Here is a 20,929-nt window from a genome sequence, read left to right as displayed (position 1 = left end):
ACTGGTGATGTAGAGTACCCATGGTCCACACACAGACTGGTGAGGTAGTGTACCCATCGGTCCACACACAGGCTGGTGATGTAGTGTACCCATCGGTCCACACACAGGCTGGTGAGGTAGTGTACCCACCGGTCCACACACAGACTGGTGATGTAGAGTACACACTGTCCACACACAGACTGGTGATGTAGTGTACCCATGGTCCACACACAGACTGGTGATGTAGTGTACCCATGGTCCACACACAGACTGGTGATGTAGTGTACCCATCGGTCCACACACAGACTGGTGAGGTAGTGTACCCATGGTCCACACACAGACTGGTGAGGTAGAGTACACACCGTCCACACACAGACTGGTGAGGTAGTGTACCCACCGGTCCACACACAGACTGGTGATGTAGAGTACACACCGTCCACACACAGACTGGTGAGGTAGTGTACACACTGTCCACACACAGACTGGTGATGTAGTGTACCCATGGTCCACACACAGACTGGTGATGTAGTGTACACACTGTCCACACACAGACTGGTGATGTAGTGTACCCATGGTCCACACACAGGCTGGTGATGTAGTGTACCCATCGGTCCACACACAGACTGGTGATGTAGTGTACCCATGGTCCACACACAGACTGGTGAGGTAGTGTACACACTGTCCACACACAGACTGGTGATGTAGTGTACCCATCGGTCCACACACAGACTGGTGATGTAGAGTACCCATGGTCCACACACAGACTGGTGAGGTAGTGTACACACTGTCCACACACAGACTGGTGATGTAGTGTACCCATGGTCCACACACAGACTGGTGATGTAGTGTACACACTGTCCACACACAGACTGGTGATGTAGTGTACCCATGGTCCACACACAGGCTGGTGATGTAGTGTACCCATCGGTCCACACACAGACTGGTGATGTAGTGTACCCATGGTCCACACACAGACTGGTGATGTAGAGTACACACTGTCCACACACAGACTGGTGAGGTAGTGTACACACTGTCCACACACAGACTGGTGATGTAGAGTACACACGGTCCACACACAGACTGGTGAGGTAGAGTACCCACTGTCCACACACAGACTGGTGAGGTAGTGTACACACTGTCCACACACAGACTGGTGAGGTAGTGTCATTTCATTAATATAATAGTTACATTTGTTTGTTTGTTTGTTGTTTAACGCCACGTTCAGCAATAATCCAGCTATATGAAGGCAGTCTGTAAATAATCGATTCTTGACCAGACAATCCAGTGATTTACATTATGAGTGAGTGAGTATGGTTTTACGCCGCTTTTAGCAATATTCCAGCAATATCACGGCGGGGGACACCAGAAATGGGCTTCACACATTGTACCCATGGGGGGAATCGAACCCGGGTCTTCGGCGTGACGAGCGAACGATTTACATTATGAGCTTTGATGCATGTGATTGGGATACGATGACATGCATCAGCCAAATCAGCTAGCCTGACCACCTGATCCGTTAGTCACCTCTTATGACAAGCATGGGTTTGCTGAAGACCTATTCTAACCCGGATCTCCATGTGTACATATAATAGTGACAACTGATATGGGTACATTATCATAACAACATCATAATGACCCACGGAAGAAGTTCATTTATAGAACTGCATAACATTCAGGGTTTCATGTCATGAGCTCATCAAGTCTGAGTGTTACCATGGTTACCATAGTGCACATCTCACTGCTAGGTCACAGACTGGAATCTGTGAAGCATAAAATTCGATAATGATAAAAATATATATGTATGTGTATTGTAGTGACATTTTGCTTGATTACATGTGAGAAAGTAAGAGAGTGATGAAATAAATGCCAAATTGGTTCAAAATCGGAGAACGGTGTGGGATTATTACATATTGAATGACAAATTATTGTCCTCCCCCCCCCCCTTTCTTTATTAACTCATGATTCTAATATAAAGAAATATGGCACTGCCACATGTTGTCTATGAAATCTTATTATACAATAGGCCCTACATTTCTCTCCTCTAAAAAAACTATTTTCCTGATGCTGATGGTTAAACTTGCTTTTGTATAATCTAGATAGGATCTGGATTTAACCTACAATACATATATACCAACACAACTACTGTATCATACTGCAGTTTTAGCCGTATTCCCCTCAGGTGCAGATGATTGCATGATATTAAATTCGCTGTCCAATCAGTGACCCTTCGACTGACTGTAAAATTACAGTACTTCTATAATAAACTGTTATATTTTACATTAACACTGTTCAACAATATCACTAAAATTGGTCTGTGACACCATTTTGAAAAAAACTGTGGCCTGTGCTGTCAGAAGTTGACAGATTGTTTGGTATGTCTCCAACATCAGTGCTCCAGGATTCTGAACTCAGGCCGAATATTGAAGGACTTGTTTCGATATAAAGATCGAGTTTCAATACCCATGAAGGTAACAGTGTCTGAACAAGACCAATTAAATGAAAAAATTAAAAACATTCATTCAAAATTTCAAACAAGCAAATTCACTAAGAGTATGAAAAATATAAATACTAACAGGAAGCCTGAATGCGACGAGAATGCAAAAAAACTGACAAACTGGCTTCTTGAAATTGAAAATACTTCAGAAGGGACTACAAGTGATACTCATTGATATAGTGGCCAACTGAAATACATTGACATAAAGAAGATAAACATGAAAATGTCAAAGGCTCAGTCAGTATTAAGTGATAAACACTTTATATCATTATTCATTTACATATCACGCTGGCATCAACCCTCGACCAATATCAGAAACCTGTGTAACAGCCTCGGTCTGATATGGCCTGACCATATCAGGGCCATATCAGACCATAGCCAGGGCCATATTAGACTGAGGCTGTTAGTCCATATCAGACCGAGGACATTAGGCCATATCAGACCGAGGCCATTAGGCCATATCAGACTGAGGACAGTAGGCCATATCAGACCGAGGCCAGGGCAATATCAGACTGAGGCTGTTAGGCCATATCAGACCGAGGCCATTAGGCCATATTAGACCGAGGCTGTTAGGCCATATCAGACTGGGGCTGTTACACCATATCAGACTGGGGCTGTTACGCCATATCAGACTGGGGCTGTTAGGCCATATCAGACCGAGGCCAGGGCCATACCAGACTGGGGCTGTTAGGCCATATCAGAATGAGGACAGTAGGCCATATCAGACCGAGGCCAGGGCCATATCAGACTAGGGCTGTTAGGCCATATCAGACTGGGGCCATTAGGCCATAACAGACCGAGGCTGTTAGGCCATGTCAGACTGGGGCTGTTAGGCCATATCAGACCGAGGCCAGGGCCATATCAGACTGGGGCCGTTAGGCCATATCAGACCGAGGAAAGGGCCATATCAGACTGGGCCTGTTAGGCCATATCAGACCGAGGCTGTTACGTCATATCAGACTGAGGCCAGGGCCATATCATGGCCTCGGTCTGATATGGGCTGATGGCCTCTTTGGATGATACCGGCATGATATAGAAAACCATAGGGTGATAAATCTCTACGTATCGTTGTTCAATGATAACCTGAATGGTGACATTGACCAAAGCCTTTTCATAGCAGGTTGAATTTAGGGGCAATAGATACTGAGATAAAAGAAGAAATAGTAACACTGCCACATTGACAACGGCGCCAAAACTTAATGTCGTTGATGATGTCTTGAACAAACTTCCAATCCAGTTATGGTCATTATCATTAACAGACTGTTGCAGCTTTCTACACCTTCTGGTTCTTGAGAATATGATGGTTAAACTGTCCATTATGTCAGTCAACAAGTACAGTGGCCGAATAGCTTTCTGGACTGATACATTCAATTGGTTTGGAATTTTGTTCCATAGATATATATATAAATCTGAATATAGTGAATAATGATTTTCCTATTATGTCTGTGTGACAAACAAGCAGGTCAAGGTCATCATGGCACATGAACACATCACTCACAACAGATACATACATTTATACAGTGGTCAAGATTTGAGCAGAAGTTACATGCAAAAACAACCATACATTCACCAAAACATTAACAGCAGTACTGGGAAATTGCACTTGTGTGAAATACTTTAATAACATGTTACATCATTCATAATGCTCAGTCTTAATTCTATTTTCAAAAACCCGAGAAAATAAAGCAAATCCAGTAACAGCAGTGAGACTGTCCAGCAACATCCGGGCCTGGTTCCAGAAGTGGACACCACGACGTGTCCAGTAGTCAAAGTCAAGGTCCATCACTATGGTAACGGTGATCAACATGAGCGCTGCACAGACGCTCATATCACGGACAAAGTAACTGGACAGGAAGCACAACGCACATGCAACTATTGCCAGGGTGATGAAGTATCTCAACCAATCGCTGTCCAGGAAGTGATGCAGGAAGCCACGCTTGTACTCGCTGCTGCTGTTAAGTATATAGGCGTACGCGAACAGATAGATCCCCATAATGATCTCACCGACCCGCCGAAGTTGCTCTGATCGATTCTCTTTCTTGGTGTGGATGAAGGCCGTTAGGACATACACACCCACACAGCCCCCTTGCCGCACTGCCATCTGAAGCTGTAATACAGACACAATCTTGTGATTCACAATCAAACAGTACAAATAATCAAAAACAAATATGACTTTTAACGAGTCAAAGTATGTCATTTATGATATATGTATCCATTCTCTGTCAAGTAAAGTTCGTTTCAAGGCATCAATAGCGATATTCTGACCGTGGTTGCTGTTAATAACGGTGAGTTGTGCGATCTTCCGATCGCTTCACACACGATTTCGCCGAAATTAATAAAAATAATATTAAAAGGAATTTTGAATAAAATTAATGAAATAAGTTACAAACATAAGTCCAGATATACAAAGAACACTTTTTATAGCCAGACAGTGTAATTACATGATTATTTTGCGTACTTCAGTATGGATTTGTTGACACGGTATTTCCGGTGTTTTTGTGCTCACGGTAATGTCTTTCCATGGGGGAAAAAAACATCCAAACTCATAATTCGTGTATAATGCGCACCCCCTTCTACACAGCTGTGTTTTTTCGAAAAAAAGTGCGCACTATACTCAAGAAAATACGGTATTTGTAGGACGACTAATGAGTAAGGGGCTGACCATTTGATACTCTTGGGGGTTGTGATTTTATTGAAAAAAACAAGTGGTCTCCAAAAATTCTTGAAAAAAATAATTATGCTTCTTATTTGTTGAAAAACAAGAAATTATCTGCCACAAAAAATACATTGATGTAGAAAAATATTTAGGCTCATAGTTAAATTAAAATGATATCTGGTTTTGTAACTGTAGCTTAAAACATATCTGGTCTCAATACAAAATTCAAGCTGAAATTCTTCTGAAATGTTCCTGGCCTTATAACAAAAATGATTCATGACTTTTGTCACTCAGTTTGATTTCCTTGGCCGCACAGAAGCCTAGATTACAGGTCATACTGACCTTTATGAACACTGTTTTAGAGATTACCAGAGATATATATACACTGTTTTAGAGATTACCAGAGATATATACACTGTTTTAGAGATTACCAGAGATATATACACTGTTTTAGAGATTACCAGACATATATACACTGTTTTAGAGATTACCAGACATATATACACTGTTTTAGAGATTACCAGACATATATACACTGTTTTTTGTAGAGATTACCAGACATATATACACTGTTTTAGAGATTACCAGACATATATACACTGTTTTAGAGATTACCAGAGATCTATACACTGTTTTAGAGATTACCAGAGATATATACGCTGTTTTAGAGATTACCAGAGACATATACACTGTTTTAGAGATTACCAGACATATATACACTGTCACTGTCCTGACCCCCGTGTGATTGTGATGCATGTGAGACAAGTGACAGTTACCATGGTTACTGCTACGTGTGGAACCAAGACAGAGCAGCTTGCTTTATTTAGAGACTTGTTACTGTAGTATAAACTTGATATTATGTCACATGAGGTACATCAAAGGTAAACAGGTGTTGGTGAGATATATATAAGAGTGAATGTTTATACAAATCGTTTGCTCACAGAGAAGAAAAGATGTACAGAATCAATGATATTAAGAAGTATTTCTTTGTCTAGATGACGTTGCCAAACAACACGGTTCGAAGGTCATATCCATTAACATAATGACAGCTTTCAGATCTAATCTCAGTTTAATTTGGACAAGTAAATAGGTAGTGTAAAGCACTTCCATTGAAAAAACATATCTTTCAATTTGTGACCATTTAATCACTGGATCCTAGTCTTAAAGGGGCACTGATCTAACGGACTGGTTGTTGCCTTTGTTATTGTTTTTCCCCCGTGAGTACCCGGATGATACGCAACGCAACTGAGCGTGACCAGAGACTGGGGTACCGTCTGCAAGGACAGCTTAATAAACTTGGAGGCTGGAGGCAATACTTGTTTTACGCATTTTTGAACACTGATTGGTTAACTGTGATCTATAAAGATTTCGACAAAGGGCGCATGTTAATTCATTTCTTCAGCCTAAACAAACAGACAAAAAGAACAAGAGAGCTCATCGGATGTCGTCATTTGGAAATACCCCAGATGGTTATAGTTTAATACTAAAAACAGTATCCATGCAGTGAAAGCATTTTCGGATTTCGGCTTGCGTCGATAATACGATTACTACTCCCTTGTTGTCATCCACGTTTTCTCGTATAACCCTACACTTGTGTATTTGTCGTCATTCACTTGATGCTCAGTTAATGAATTTATTACAGGTACAATTAGTGGTAGCACCACTTAGATTACCTGACAAAGGTTCCCATTTGGCATTTATTGTGTCTGGGGTAATTATTCAATCAAAATCCAGGTTTGAAGTGAGGTGAAATGTGTGTTATGTAATATGCACGTGGCAGCCCAGCAAGAGATGAATGATCAGTTGATTTATTTTTTTGTAAATCAACGGAACGTTCCTAGTCATCAAAGGATTAACAGAAAATACGTTGATTGATTAATCACTGTTATCTTGCACAGTGGATATGTCAAAAGTGAGTGTTTACATGTCTAGGTTTACTTAAACAAAGGGAATACACTCATATCATGGCGCAAAGTGCCGATGTAAAAACAACATACTTTGTTCAAAGGGTTAACTGATAATACGTTGATTGATTGATCATTGTTATCTATCACTCAATGGAATTATTAGGAACCGTGGACGCTATGAAAATAGTTGTCACGTGGGCTTTCTCAGCCGACCATTGAGACTTGACACCTATGTAAAACACCTGAAACAATCCAAGTGATCAGTTGAGAAACGAACACGGGTTATAATATCCCGAAACGATATATATCTTTTAAAATATTTGATTGTTACTGAGACACGTGACATCGAATAAGTTTCTTTGTACAGCTGCAGACGAGTGGGATATTGTTCCTTTGTATGGATATTCACGGATACATTCCTCGAACAAGGAAGCTGCCTAAAACGTATACACATAAATTTGGTAGGTTGTAATTATGATATCTGCATTTTGTTTTCCTTCATTTGAACCGATTCGTTCTTGTTTCTCTACGTCTTGGTTGGGAAATTCGTCAATGCGCGATAGACGTTGTTGTCACAGGTCTTTCCCTTTGTAAGCGTGTATATATAACGGTCAATTTGTAAAATGTGATTCTCTCAGGCAATTTATAAAATGTGTAAATATTTCAGTCATTTTGACTAAAAAATCTGTCCAGATTGATCAAGACGATCAAAAGGGCCTACAAACATCACAACAGATTATTATGTAGGATTAAAAGCCAAACAACTTAGAAATGTACTTTTCAACGTTACATTTTCAGTCTCTTGGTGATGACATTAAACATCAAAATGTTTGGAATTCGTTGTCATAATAATACAGATGGAAATGTTTTTCAGTCACTTTGTAAAAAAACTGAATATTTAGACGTTTAATAAATTTGTTACACATTTGACAGTAAAAAAATATACACACTATAAAAAAAGCATATGCTCAGGTGAAATATATACTTTGTGTTGCAAGTCAAAATAGTGTAAACGAAAATCGCAATATTACCAAGCAAGTGACTTATCAAAACTTCGTCACCATTACCGATGCTACTCACAAAGATACCTACATTTCCTTATTATCTCGAAAACTGTATTTCATTTTGTTGATCAATGTGACCATACGCCCTTATTACTATCCATAAAAGTGACTAACGCGCTTACGAATGGCGCAGCAGAGGTCGCGAACTAGTCTAGATTTCTGCTATACATCCGGGTATTTACTGGGAAAAAACAATAACAAAGGCAAAAACCAGTCCCGGGGAATTGCGTTAGATCAGTGCCCCTTTAACTCGCAGTGGATTATCTGATTTACAAGTGAACCAATATTTTAAAATATGTCAGGCACTTCCGAATTACCATAATTATAAAGTTTTTTTAAACTGAGATACTGAAGTGGCTTCTCTCAAAGTGGAATCTAGTACATTCCTGGTGGAATGTGTATTAGACATGTTAGAAGTTAAGTTGATGTTTTCAGTAGTTGTATTATTTTTGCATCGTGTGTATCATCGACAGAAGCTGGGGTCGAGGTAGCACATGTGGAACCGATCTTGGCACAATTTGTTTACAATATGGCATCGACTCAAGTTTAGATGTCATAAACACTTTTGAAATCCTCTTTTGTGACAAAATGTGAAATGGCTAGGGTTATTCATTCGCACGGTCAGTTAGTTTGATCAATCACACCGGACTCTCAGTCATTTCATATAGAACAAGAGTCATCAGAAGATGATATGTGGCGGACAAACACACCACTATGAACACTCAACTTGTTGCCACTTCAGCCTTTGATTAATACATCTATCAAGTTTGGATGAAAAATGTTGAATACCCGGTAGTTATTTCTGCTCCGGAAAGACACCTTTCTCCATTTCAGCTAAGTCTAGCTTGTTTCCATGGAAACGGGGATAAATTCCTCAATAGCAAAAGGCACTTCAACCCATGGTTATTACATGTACCAGGTTTGGATTAAAAGTCTTTCACAGTTTTCAAGTTGTGCTCCGGAAATGACACCTACCCCTCCCTTTTGAGACTAAGTCCAAATTGTTTCCATGGAAATCGAGAAAATAAGATATGCCCTAAACGGCAAATAGCAATAGGCACCACTTCAGACCTGTTTAATATTTCTGACAATTTTTGTTCAGTTACACTCCGGAAACAAATGATAATGGACGGATGGACAGACAGCGGATGGACAAACAGACAGAGGAAGCATTGACTATATCCCCCGTATAATATGCCGGGGGCATGAAAAGCAACAGTTATTGTCGTAACAGGTGAGCATGTAGGACAACTGGTAGACAAGAAACTGCGGCACAGCTATAATGGGAACGTGCAATTGTGATAACTTCAGGCTTGGTCATTCAATGTCAACGTGTTGAGTTGATCTTCCTGCCTCTGAAAGTAACTTGCACCACCTTAATATCAACATTCACAGCAGTCTTTCCATAGCTTAGATTGGAATATTTTCTGTCAATAAGCATCATTTATTTATAATTCTCTGAGAAATCTCGACAAAACGGCTTGCAAAAAGAAAGCATTAAGCCCAACTGTCTTACCCTCTGCCACTGGCCGTAGTTGAGCTTCTTGTTGTGGTAGAAGTTATAGGAGAAGAAGATCAGCTGACCTGCGTATACCAGTGACGCCTCCTTCTTGGCCATGCGGGCAGACATGAGGAAACCACAGATGAGGAACCCTCCCATATGAGCATAGATCAGCTGAGGGGGTAAGGGTGGCATGCTGCAACAGTAAGAGAGATTTCAAAACTTCCATGCTGGTATAGAATACATCCTCTATTATTCCTTGTGGAAGATCTCCATTCTACTATTAATACCCTGAGCTTCACTATCATTGCTTTGTTTGGGAAATGATGTCACCATCCCCATCTCTTCCATCAATAACTTTCCACAGGATTTGTCTTGTGGTACATAAGCATAATTTCCTTGGTTGGTTGGTTTCGTTGGTTTGGTTTGTTGTTTTATGCCGCACTCAGCAATATTCCAGCTACATGACGGCGGTCTGTAAATAATCGAGTCTGGACCAGACAATCCAGTGATTGATATCATGAGCATTGATCCACGCAATTGGGATCAATGACATGCATCAACCAAGTCAGCGAGCCTGACCACCCAATACTGTTAGTCGCCTCTTACGACAAGCATAGCCGCCTCTTACGGCAAGCATGGGTTGCTGAAGGCCTATTCTACCCCGGATCTTCACGGGTCGTAATTTCCTTGGACAGCATTTTAGTGTTTTAATGGGTTCACAGCATATACTAATAGCAAGGAGATATAATACACAGGGTACACAAGGATGCTTCAAACATACATGAGAGAAAATGCAACTGACAATAATACTGACTGTTTGAAATGGTTGAATAAGGAATTACTTTTATACACATAGAGATGGTTCTGATGGGTTTGTGTATGTTATCCAAGATGGCCGCGATGGAGATTGATGGGGTGTTGTTTTGATTGGTGAAATATCATATTCAAATGAGTTATAACATGATTCTTGCAAAACAGAAAATCATATTTAATTTTCATAACCATTGCTTAGAACAAGCTAACTACAGCCCTTCAGTAATATCATATTATCATTATATCATTTGCTTTTAACAAAAACATGTCCCTAACTTATTTCTCTTAAACAATTTCAACAGGTGCCCTAGATTGGATCATGTACATAAAATCATTAATTTATTGTTGCATTATCCAAAATGAACTGAAGAAAGTAAGCCTGATAAATAAGAATGACTTATGTGAAGATCTGTATCAAACATTGGTCATTTTCATTTCCTCTGACAGATCTCTAAAATAGGTAACCCTTGCAAATGAGGGTGTCTTTAAAATTAGTTTGCATAATATTAAATAATTCATAAATCATATTGTGGAAAAGAGTCCACAAACACAATATTAATTCTGCCTCATATCTTCATATCTAAAGAAATATTTACATACATGTTCATTAGGTAAATATTTTATGAAAATTATATGACGTACTTTAAAGCTTAGGAAATTAGGGAACAACTGAAAAACAGGATCAGCGGAAATACAGGCTGGTATAGGAGGATCAGGTCACTCCCCAGGATCAAATCTCTCCCCAGAAGATCATAACACTCCCTCTTTGCAGGATGAAAACTCCCTGGGGTGAAACCTCCACTTCTACTTTCTGCCTTCTGTATTGGCCATAAGCAGCGCCTTGTCCTAAATAATAGACTAACATTTAGTCTCTGAAATCTTATATTACACAATATCCTTGTTGACTCTAAAAATAAATAAAAATTCCCTATGCTGATTTCAGATAGAGCTAGCTTGAGCTGGCTAGACTTGCTTTTGTATGCATTTCTAAATTATTATTTTTTTCATAAAATAAATATATTCCATGGTCATGATGCAGGACTACCTAAATAATTACGTCTCCAAACCCTTAAATTGGCTGTATATACAGTTCAGTTACTTCATTTATACACCCCCACCCCACCCACCTACACACACACGATACAATGGTAACGCCCCTGTTGATAATTGCTGTGGTATGTTGTGTCCCCTTTCAGTTGCATTATTTCCAAATATATATTATGTATTTTGCATTCTTTCCGGGGAAAGTGATTTCATCCTAACGTGGATTGGTCATTATGTCATGAAGGGAGTGTTCTGATCCCGAGACGACAGTGATTTGATCCTGAGATAATTTCACTTGAGAGTGTGTCAGGTCTTGGAGCAGATCACACTAAGTGGAGTGATGCCACACCAGTATGTCTGTGGACAGGTGGAGGGTTGTGACGTAGAACTCGTACGGGACATTTAGTCATTGACGCTTCATTTATGCGACTCAATCGCTAACATTCTAAATACCTTTCACTTTTTGATCTTTCAGCAAGAAGCATCAGAAATGAAAGAGCATTAATGAAGGGAAACTTCCCCAACAAAAAATCTGCCACCCTCGCGACCCAAGTGTTGACAGTGGCCATGTTGGATGTTCCAGCAATGAGAGTTATCTACCCCTGAACTTTTGAACCTGGTCGTAACAAAAGTTGTAGAGCTGTTTAACCAATCTAATAAATGAGTGTTTGTCATTTTTTCATGACCCCACCCTCTTAATGATCCTTAATCTGTTTGCAAATCATTATGAAAGTTAATAGATATGTTAATTGAATGGGAAATAGACTATCATAACAATTTAATACTTGCACAGCTGGGAGTTAAAACGACACTATGTGGATAAGTCTGATCTTAGGGGTTGTTGGTTGCTTCCATATTTGAACATACACATCTTTGACCCAAGCCGATTTGCTTACCAGATATTAATTAAAAAAACCTATAGAAACATACTATGATTTCCAATATTGGCCTTAATATAAACCCAAACAATATTTTTTTTTATCAAAACGTTTTTTCATATGGGGACTTTTTTTAGGATTGTTCGTTTGTACTTCTTTGGTAATTTGACCTCTGCAAATAACATTGAATTCTTTATTCGTAATATTTGATTATTATTGTGTTCAGCCGGTGCATGGTGACCCATTTTCAAACACTGGTGTATTTTTTTTACCAAATGGCTGTCCATGCAAATGCTTTGGTCAAGCAGCTCACGAGAAACATTGTAATATATATTTAATATATAAGTTATTACGAAAATATACTGGGTCGGGCATAGGTAAGCCTTCACACAAGCTAATCAAGTGAATAGAAATATGATCTGGATACTCGCGGATGCCCAGCTGTCTCCTATCGGGAAACGAACAGATTCTTCATAGGTAGTTCTCTTAATGTCATTTCCGTCATTAACTAAGGACTTATATGCCTTTCGTCCACAAGAGATAGGTATCTCCTCACTCTGAAGTTACAGTTACTTATCGAACCAAAGTGATAATAAACATCTGCTCGTAAAAGATTCCTTGGCTTAAAACACTGTACATCGAGTGTCATGGTATATGGTGAATGTGGACGTGTACAGACGAGTGCCACTTTACATATTTCAATATGTTAGAATTCTTAAAATGCCTATTGACAGATTACCAAGAAAATGCAATAATATGATGTTATCGTATGAAAAACATGGAATTCGCAATTGGGTATATGATGTAAAGTCGTTATTAAATGAATGCAGCTATGGGCATGTTTGGCACAATCAATGTGTACTATCAATCAAGATTCGTTTTAGTATCTGTACGCCAAAGACTTAAATGATATATTCTTACGAAAATGGTCATCGCATGTTTTAAGTTCAGATAAATGCAATTATTACATGCTTTTTAAGACAAATATCTCCCCAGAATACTATTTGTTTGATATCAATTTTAAAAGATCACTTTAGCACAATTTAGATGCAGCTCTCATATTCTTAGGATCGAAGTAGGCAGACACAGAAATATAGCTACAGAATTGACAATATGTAAGCAATGTGATTTACATGTGATTGAAGACGAGTTTCTTTTCCTTTTTAGTCCGTCCAAAATACAACTATTTAAGAAGTAAATATATAGAACAGCCTTTTCATGTACATCCCATTCAACAACAAAAAGTATCGATCATGTCAACAACTGATAAAAGATACTCTAAAAACTATCAATGGTAATTTATCATGCTATGTTAATTAGTATATGACCTGTTAAACATATCTGCAACCACTCCCGAAAACAGAATTGTACTATATAGACCTGTGGCCTTTCAGTACGGAATAAAACTTATCCTATCTGCATCTATATTACGGCGAGGGTTACCAGAAATTGTCTTCACACTTTATGTAATAATGATTTCACTTGCCTAAAGAAAGTAGTTCAAAAGTTGATGTCGGATTAAAAACAAAACCCATTTTGGGGTTTGAGACATACCCTATCACGGCAATACTTATCGTAAGTGTGCATGGGCGGTCATTGTTGTTGACAAACTATTCTGCGGTCATCATGTCTCATTATTGATATAATAGAGGTCAGTCTGTCCTGATTTCAAATTCCACCTGATAGTGATAACCCACTCTGCAGTAGTAGTCAAATAACACCAATATTAGGTTACATGTACATTAAGCCAGCTTGGTTCATGGCAAAAAATCTTTCTTAACGTCAGATAGTGTTTATCTCAGCTCAGGTCGCTACAGGCGTCGACCTTTAAGTGCATCTAGAAAACATATCCCCAGTTACAAGCTTGCGGGCTCCCGGCCTTCACCAGGCACACTCTGCTGGTTTCCTGCTGCATCACTCGAGGTCGAGACTGTGCATATTTATGTAATAATTTGAACTCCCCTACTGGAATGAACACAAATGAACACACATCTAAATAGATGTAAGAAATTAACCAAACTCATATCATGTTGATTTAATTTATCTTAGTGCTACATATTAAGAATGTAACATCATTAACAAATTTTAAAAAAGCATTAAATTGTAATGCACTCAAATACGTTCTTCAAACAAAAAGAAACGCACAAGTAGTATGTAGTTCTTGGAACCTGACTGTATATACATTGGATATATGTTGTTGGAAAATGTTGGTGGCCTGATATTCGACAAACGGTGCGTCAAAACGCAGCCATTGTCGATTTGCAATGTCTTTAAACGGCATTGTTTTCACACTTGTTCAAAAATGTCATGGAGGAAAACAGTAAAGCAAAATGCACCTGCAAGTTATGGCATTCGTAACTCTTGGTAGTGGCTATAAAATGGCAAGCATAAGCCAATAATTTGTCATTCAATTGTCAACATTTTTCAAGTTCGAAAATGCACTACAAGATCTGACTTGGTTATGGTTCAGGGAACTGTGACAGCAAATCGCTACATGAGTCAAATTCTTCAACCTCACGTTCTTCCAATCATTGACCGCCAGAGGGAGCTGTTTCAACGGGTCAACGCTCCATCGGACACAGCTTGTGTCACGATAGACTGCCTGCATAATGCCAACATCAACGACTTGCCCTGGCCGTCGAGATCTCCAAATCTCAACCCAATCAAACACCTCTGGGATGAACTCGATCGACGTGTACGTCAGCGTCAGAACACGCCACAGACACTGCTACAACTGACCAACGCGTTACAAGCAGAATGGCGCAGAATTCCGCAGGACAGAATTCGTACACTTATCCAGCCAGTACCGAGGAGATGCAGAGCCGTGATTGCTGCCCGGGGCGGTCACGCGAGATACTGAATTCAGCGCAACGTTGTGGGCTTAAGTGACATGTCAATGAACAGTTTTCAATGCCTTTTTACTACGACAACATGTGACAATCGAGCTCCAAAATGTCAATTCTTATCTATGATCTTAACTTAAATATATAGACTTTATTAGGTACAATAAATTTACCAAGAATCTACCTGCGCGTTTCTTTTTTTTTTGTATATGAAAAACTATACATGAGATTCTTGATCTAGGTGATTCTTTTCTATCATTATTTCATTATAGTGTTATGTGTTGACAACAATACAAAAAGCCAAACTCCATACAACATGGTTTAATAACACGGTGCACTGCACTGCTAAATCTAATCGTATCTCGCACATCATTGCGTATGTTGACACGTACAGTATATTCATCACTGCAGTTTATTATATATTCTTCAAAAAAAGAAACTTGATGTAAAACCACTTTTTGCCAAATATCTAAAATAATTACATTAAATGAGAACCAAATAAGTCAAACAGAAAGATGATGTGTCTATAATTCGCGAAAACACATGCAAAGCACATCAACGTAACGTTTGGGGATCAATTTTACAGCTTCGTCCAAATGCAACCGCCTGTAAAAAAACGTGCAGCACAGGATCCTGCATTTAGGCATGCAGGCCCCCCTGCTGAATGGGTATAAAAATCCACATCAACGGCTGTTCATACAGTCCATATAACGGCAGTAGAGGCGGTGACAGAATACCAAGACTGAATGCAGCTCAACGGAACAACGCCATTGGGAGATTACAAGCTGGAGCAACTCAGCAAGAAGTGGCCAGGCACTTTGGCGTATCCAGACAGACAATCTCCGCTATGTGGACCCGATACAACAACACCAACAGAGTTGACGACAGACCAAGGTCAGCAAGACCAAGGGTGACAACCCAAGCACAAGATCGATACATCCGGCTGCGACACCTCCGAGACCGCACTACCACAGCCACGTCTACAACCACACAGATCCCTGGGGTACGCAGAATAGCAGATCAAACGGTACGCAACAGACTGAGGGAGGCTGGACTTTTTGCACGAAGACCTGTTCGACGTCATGAATTGACCCCACGTCATCTGGCGGACCGTCTGCTTTGGTGCCAACAGAGGATTAGATGGGCAAGTGCAAGGTGGAGAAATGTACTGTTTACTGACGAGTCCCGTTTCCTACTCACACGTGCTGGTGGGCGCGCACGTGTCTACAGACGTCGGGGTGAACGATACGCACAACAACATCCAGACATTACCTTGGCCAGCCCGGTCACCAGATTTGTCCCCGATTGAGCATCTGTGGGACGAGTTGGATCGACGCGTTCGCAGAAGAAATCCACCGCCCCAAACACTTCCGGCGCTTCTTGATGCACTTCGGCATGAATGGCAGCACATCCATCAGCGTGTTATTGACAACTTAATTGCATCTATGGGACGTCGGTGTCAAGCGGTGATTGATGCACGTGGTGGGCACAACCGATACCGACATTTTCTGTACCCCTGTGACATTAACTGTATTGTGTACGTATGTCTGTCTAGGTGACACGATTAATGTTTTGAACATTGTGTACATTGATCTTTAAAAAGTGTTTCAATTATGGTTTCTGTGTCCTATTTTGAAAGTATCGCATTATATTACATTTTGAAAGTCAGTGTCAAGTTTCTTTTTTTGAAGAGTATAGTTGCGCCAAGGTTCCGTCCGTCCGAAAACTTTGTCCGCGCGATTTCTCTTAAACTATTCAGTGGATTCATCTCAAACTTAGTACATATAATCTGTGTCATATAGAGGGGTGCAGTCAAAAGAAAGAAAAAATCTTTTTATTAATTTTACATTTTTTTTATGAATTTTTCAAACCCCAACGTCCGTCCGAAAACTTTGTCAGCGCGATTTCTCTTAAACTATTCAGTGGATTCATCTCAAACTTAGTACATATAATCTGTGTCATATGGAGGGGTGCAGTCAAAAGAAAAAAATGTTTTTATTAATTTTCCATTTTTTTAATGAAAATTTTTCAAACCCTAACCCTAACCCTATCCTAGCTATTTAATTTGAAACTACTGACACACTAGGCGGGTCGGGGGTATTAGTGAGCCACGCTCACTTTTGCTCTTGTTTCATTTAGTCTGTCTGCTAATGAATATGCTGACATGAGTCGAAAGTGGAACAGCCCGACACAAATGACAGAGAACCTATATATGAGATACTTGGAGGATATGATTATTATATATTTATATTACATATTCGTACATATTCTTAATCATTTCTTAAGAATCTTAAATATATCTTATTTGATTCCCAAACATTCTTGTAGTTCGTGGGATTCGTGAGAAAATATTTGTTTATCAAAGAATTTCTAGGAATCGTCTACGAATTTCAGGTTCGTGCTTTGTAGTACATGTCGTAATCGGATCTTGTCCACTTTGTGCAATTCTTGGCTCAGAATTTGATTCTCTTTCACCCGAAACAGCCCCGAAAGTCTCGAATCATCTACGAAAATATTAAAATATTTTCTTCGAAACCATAAAGCAATGATTTGTCTAAATGAATAATTACGTATGATATAATTCCTAATAACGTGATGTATGAAATATAATAATGTGTCAAGGAATGATACATTCAAGTCAATAACACTGACCTGAAAAATAATGCAATAATAATTGGATAAATATTATTAAATAACTGCTTGAGACGCCCAACGCTAACACCGTATTCGTACGTGCGTGATTCCCGTGCAACCTTTCGAGTTGAGTTGATTGGTTCAACTGTGTCATATGGCCCTGTGACGCAGGGGTAGCATTATGCAGATGAATGTTACAACGAATGCTCGTTCCACCCGTGACGAACAGGTCTGGTTGTTGATGAAATATAGTGATAGCTAAATAGACAGATTTTTTATTCATGCACCGATTGTCTTTAAATGTAATATCCAGTTATGTATGACTGTTTAATAATCTCATACCAACTTTGACTGGAGTAGGTCCAATAGTTTTTCAGATATTGTAGTAAACGTCGGTACCTTAAATTAACTTCCAGACTTATAAAAAAAGTCACGATTATGTTCGCACGTGGGGCGAATTCGAGGCTGTCGGGCGGAGAACGTGCCTCACGTGTAAATGTAATTGTGACTTTGAGGACCATATTCAACTTAAAACAAAGTCCGATACAAAATACATGTTAAACTAATGTCCACCTGATATTCAAGTACATTACAATGGAGGGTCGTTCTTGTTTACGCTGAATAGATAGGAACTGCCCGTATGGACGCGCTACTGTTCGAGCAAAACTATTGGAGTTCTCGCCAAATAAGAACGCGCAAAGCACGTGCGATTTCCCATTTAGTTTTGAGTCTTTGTTAGTGATGGACATGGGATATTCCGATTCCGATTTCATCACATTGTCATTTGACGAGCTCAGACAAGGCAGAATGTAACTCAGATTTTGAAAGACTGATTAATACTGATCTTGAAACACTCGGTATGGTTGTACCAGATTTTGATCTGGGTAAAAGTGATATCTTGGAATCGGATGTAGAGTTCTCTGGAAATGATACAGATTTAGTGGAACTCTCTCAACAAGTGGAAGCAGGTATTCCCCGGGCCATACCTATTACCATTACTACTCATACCATTGAGGACGCAGAAAGTGTTCCCGGAAATAACGCAGGTCCTATTCCTAGCCGTTTTAGCAATCCTGTGTCAGAGCAGGATCTTCAAAGTCTTTGTAGTTCGGCCTTTTCTCAGAACACAGAAAATAAGAGTAGGTGGTCCGTGAACGTCTTCCATGCGATGGTCAAGGAAAAACAGTCACGTAGGTTACGTGATCACGTCGTGTTAAACCCTGACATTATGGCTGTGTCGCAACGTGAAGCAGATCTGAATAAAACTCCCATGCGTTTCTTGGTGGAAGTACGAAACAAAAAGGGTGGGAAATATCGGGCAAATAGGTTATATAAACTGATTGCGTCACTGCAATATTATCTCCGAATGCATGATACTGAGATAACGTTGACGAGTCTCCTTATTTCAAGGGAATGGGAAACGACTTGAATGCTCGCATGACGTCATTTGCTAAGCAGGGATTTGGCGTTGAGAAAACACAGGCAAATGTTGCTTCTGTTGATCAAGAGGATAGACTGAAGGAGAGGGGGTTCTCGGCGAGACTACGCCTCAAACGTTGCTAGACACCATAGAACTATCTGGGTACGAGCACAGGAATATACGTGTGGGCCTCAACTCTCAATTTCAAATAACAGATGATTCAAGTGGCGTCACGTGTTTTTAAATACACCGCGGACATTTCTAAGACAAACAAAGGCTGCTTAAAAAGTCGAAAATGTTCAAGGAAGACCATTCAAGTGTCAGAAAACGTTGAACTACTACAGAGATGTCTAGTTCGACTATACCGCAAATACATGTCTCCAAGGTTGGTTGGTTGGTTGTTTAACGCCGCACTCAGCAATATTCAAGCTATATGACGGCGATCTGTAGATAATCGAGTCTGGACCAGCCAATCCAGTGATTAATATCATGAGCATCGATCCACGCAATTGGGATCGATGACATGCATCAAGCAAGTCAGCGAGCCTGACCACGCGATCCCGTTAGTCGCCCCTAACGATAAAGCCACCCTGACACTTGCACGATGTTTGTTCTCGCAATGGCTCGCACTTCGGCGTGCCAATGATTAAAGTCTTCGGGAACGAGCGTGAGGAGAGTGTGAAGGGTGCGGGGATGCGTGCCATGTCGTAGAGAGAATTTCAAAATGTTCAAAAATTTGGCACGCATCAATTTTCATGCAATGTGCGTGCCACTTGCGTGAACCATGCGTGAACACTGTACGAACTCGGTGCGAACACTGCCGACGGTGCGTGTCAATGCGTGCCATGGAAATCCACTATACGCTCTGACACGCCATGCCACGCATTGGTCACGAACTGTCCACGTTGTGGGCGCATCTGTTCGCGCCGCGTTCACGCATTCGAGCGTGTCGCGGAGTGATCGTGCGGTCGTTAGGGTGTTGTAACGAGTTGTTCACGTAATCATGGAACGCCCAGCTCAGGCATATGTCGCGCACGTCACGAACCATTCGCGCAATGCACGAACTGCTCACGAAGTGTTTACGCATTGTTCGCGCGTAGTTCCCGACCAAGGAGCGACGACGGCGCTCGCGTCAGTGCGTATGTAAGCGGGTCCTGGTCATTCTGCAACTTGCCAGCAAACGGACAACATGCCTTACAAGGAGAAAGTCCGTAGAAGAAGGGGAAGACCGGTGCAAAAAAGACAGGAAGAGGACAGGCCAGAGACAGAGAAAGAGACACAGATTGCAGACAGGGAGAGGGATCGTTCTCCTCCTTCCTCCTGCTCAAGTGTTGATGATGTTCCACAGACACAACTTGAAGTTTTTACAGAGACTTAAATAGAACTGTCAAGTGAAGAAAAGCCCACAGTAAAACAGAAGAAGAGAATCAGAGTGTCCAAGGAAGAAATTCCTGAGTATAAGTGGACAGATGAGGGTACCATGAAATTAGCAGAATATGTAAAAGACTACCCACAGTTGTATGACAAGAGACAGAAGGACTGGCTCAATGGGGCACCACCCTCTGCCCCAACATCAACATACAAGAACTTATACCTAGCATCTGCAACTGCCATGAGTACAATGCTGTGGAAGCCCTTGTAATTATAATAGAGGGAGCCTGCTTTGGGTGGCTTCTTCGTAGCAACGTGCTTG

The 20,929-nt window shown here is 40.3% G+C and overlaps 1 protein-coding gene across 4 annotated transcripts in view; it reads right to left on the bottom strand.

Annotated features, from left to right (window-relative positions):
• Nucleotides 1-1,611: 1,611 nt before the first annotated feature.
• Nucleotides 1,612-20,929, bottom strand: part of LOC124142918 — a 28,435-nt gene continuing 9,117 nt past the window's right edge. For 3 of the 4 annotated variants that reach the window (XM_048386216.1, XM_048386214.1, XM_048386215.1), the window contains exons 3-4: nucleotides 9,617-9,797; nucleotides 1,612-4,580 (exon numbers count right to left, since the gene is read on the bottom strand). In XM_048386216.1, the coding sequence (XP_048242173.1) occupies nucleotides 4,107-4,580; nucleotides 9,617-9,797 (655 nt within the window). In that variant the 3' untranslated portion in view covers nucleotides 1,612-4,106. Of the gene's footprint in view, nucleotides 4,581-9,616; nucleotides 9,798-11,914; nucleotides 12,062-20,929 lie in introns of those variants that run through there. The other variant, XM_046511637.2, reaches the window with a different exon arrangement.

This window comes from Haliotis rufescens, unplaced genomic scaffold (genome assembly GCF_023055435.1).
Source record: "Haliotis rufescens isolate VD_foot unplaced genomic scaffold, xgHalRufe1.0.p SCAF_6, whole genome shotgun sequence".
NCBI lineage: Eukaryota > Metazoa > Mollusca > Gastropoda > Lepetellida > Haliotidae > Haliotis > Haliotis rufescens.
This window is presented reverse-complemented; position numbering and strand designations above follow the sequence as displayed.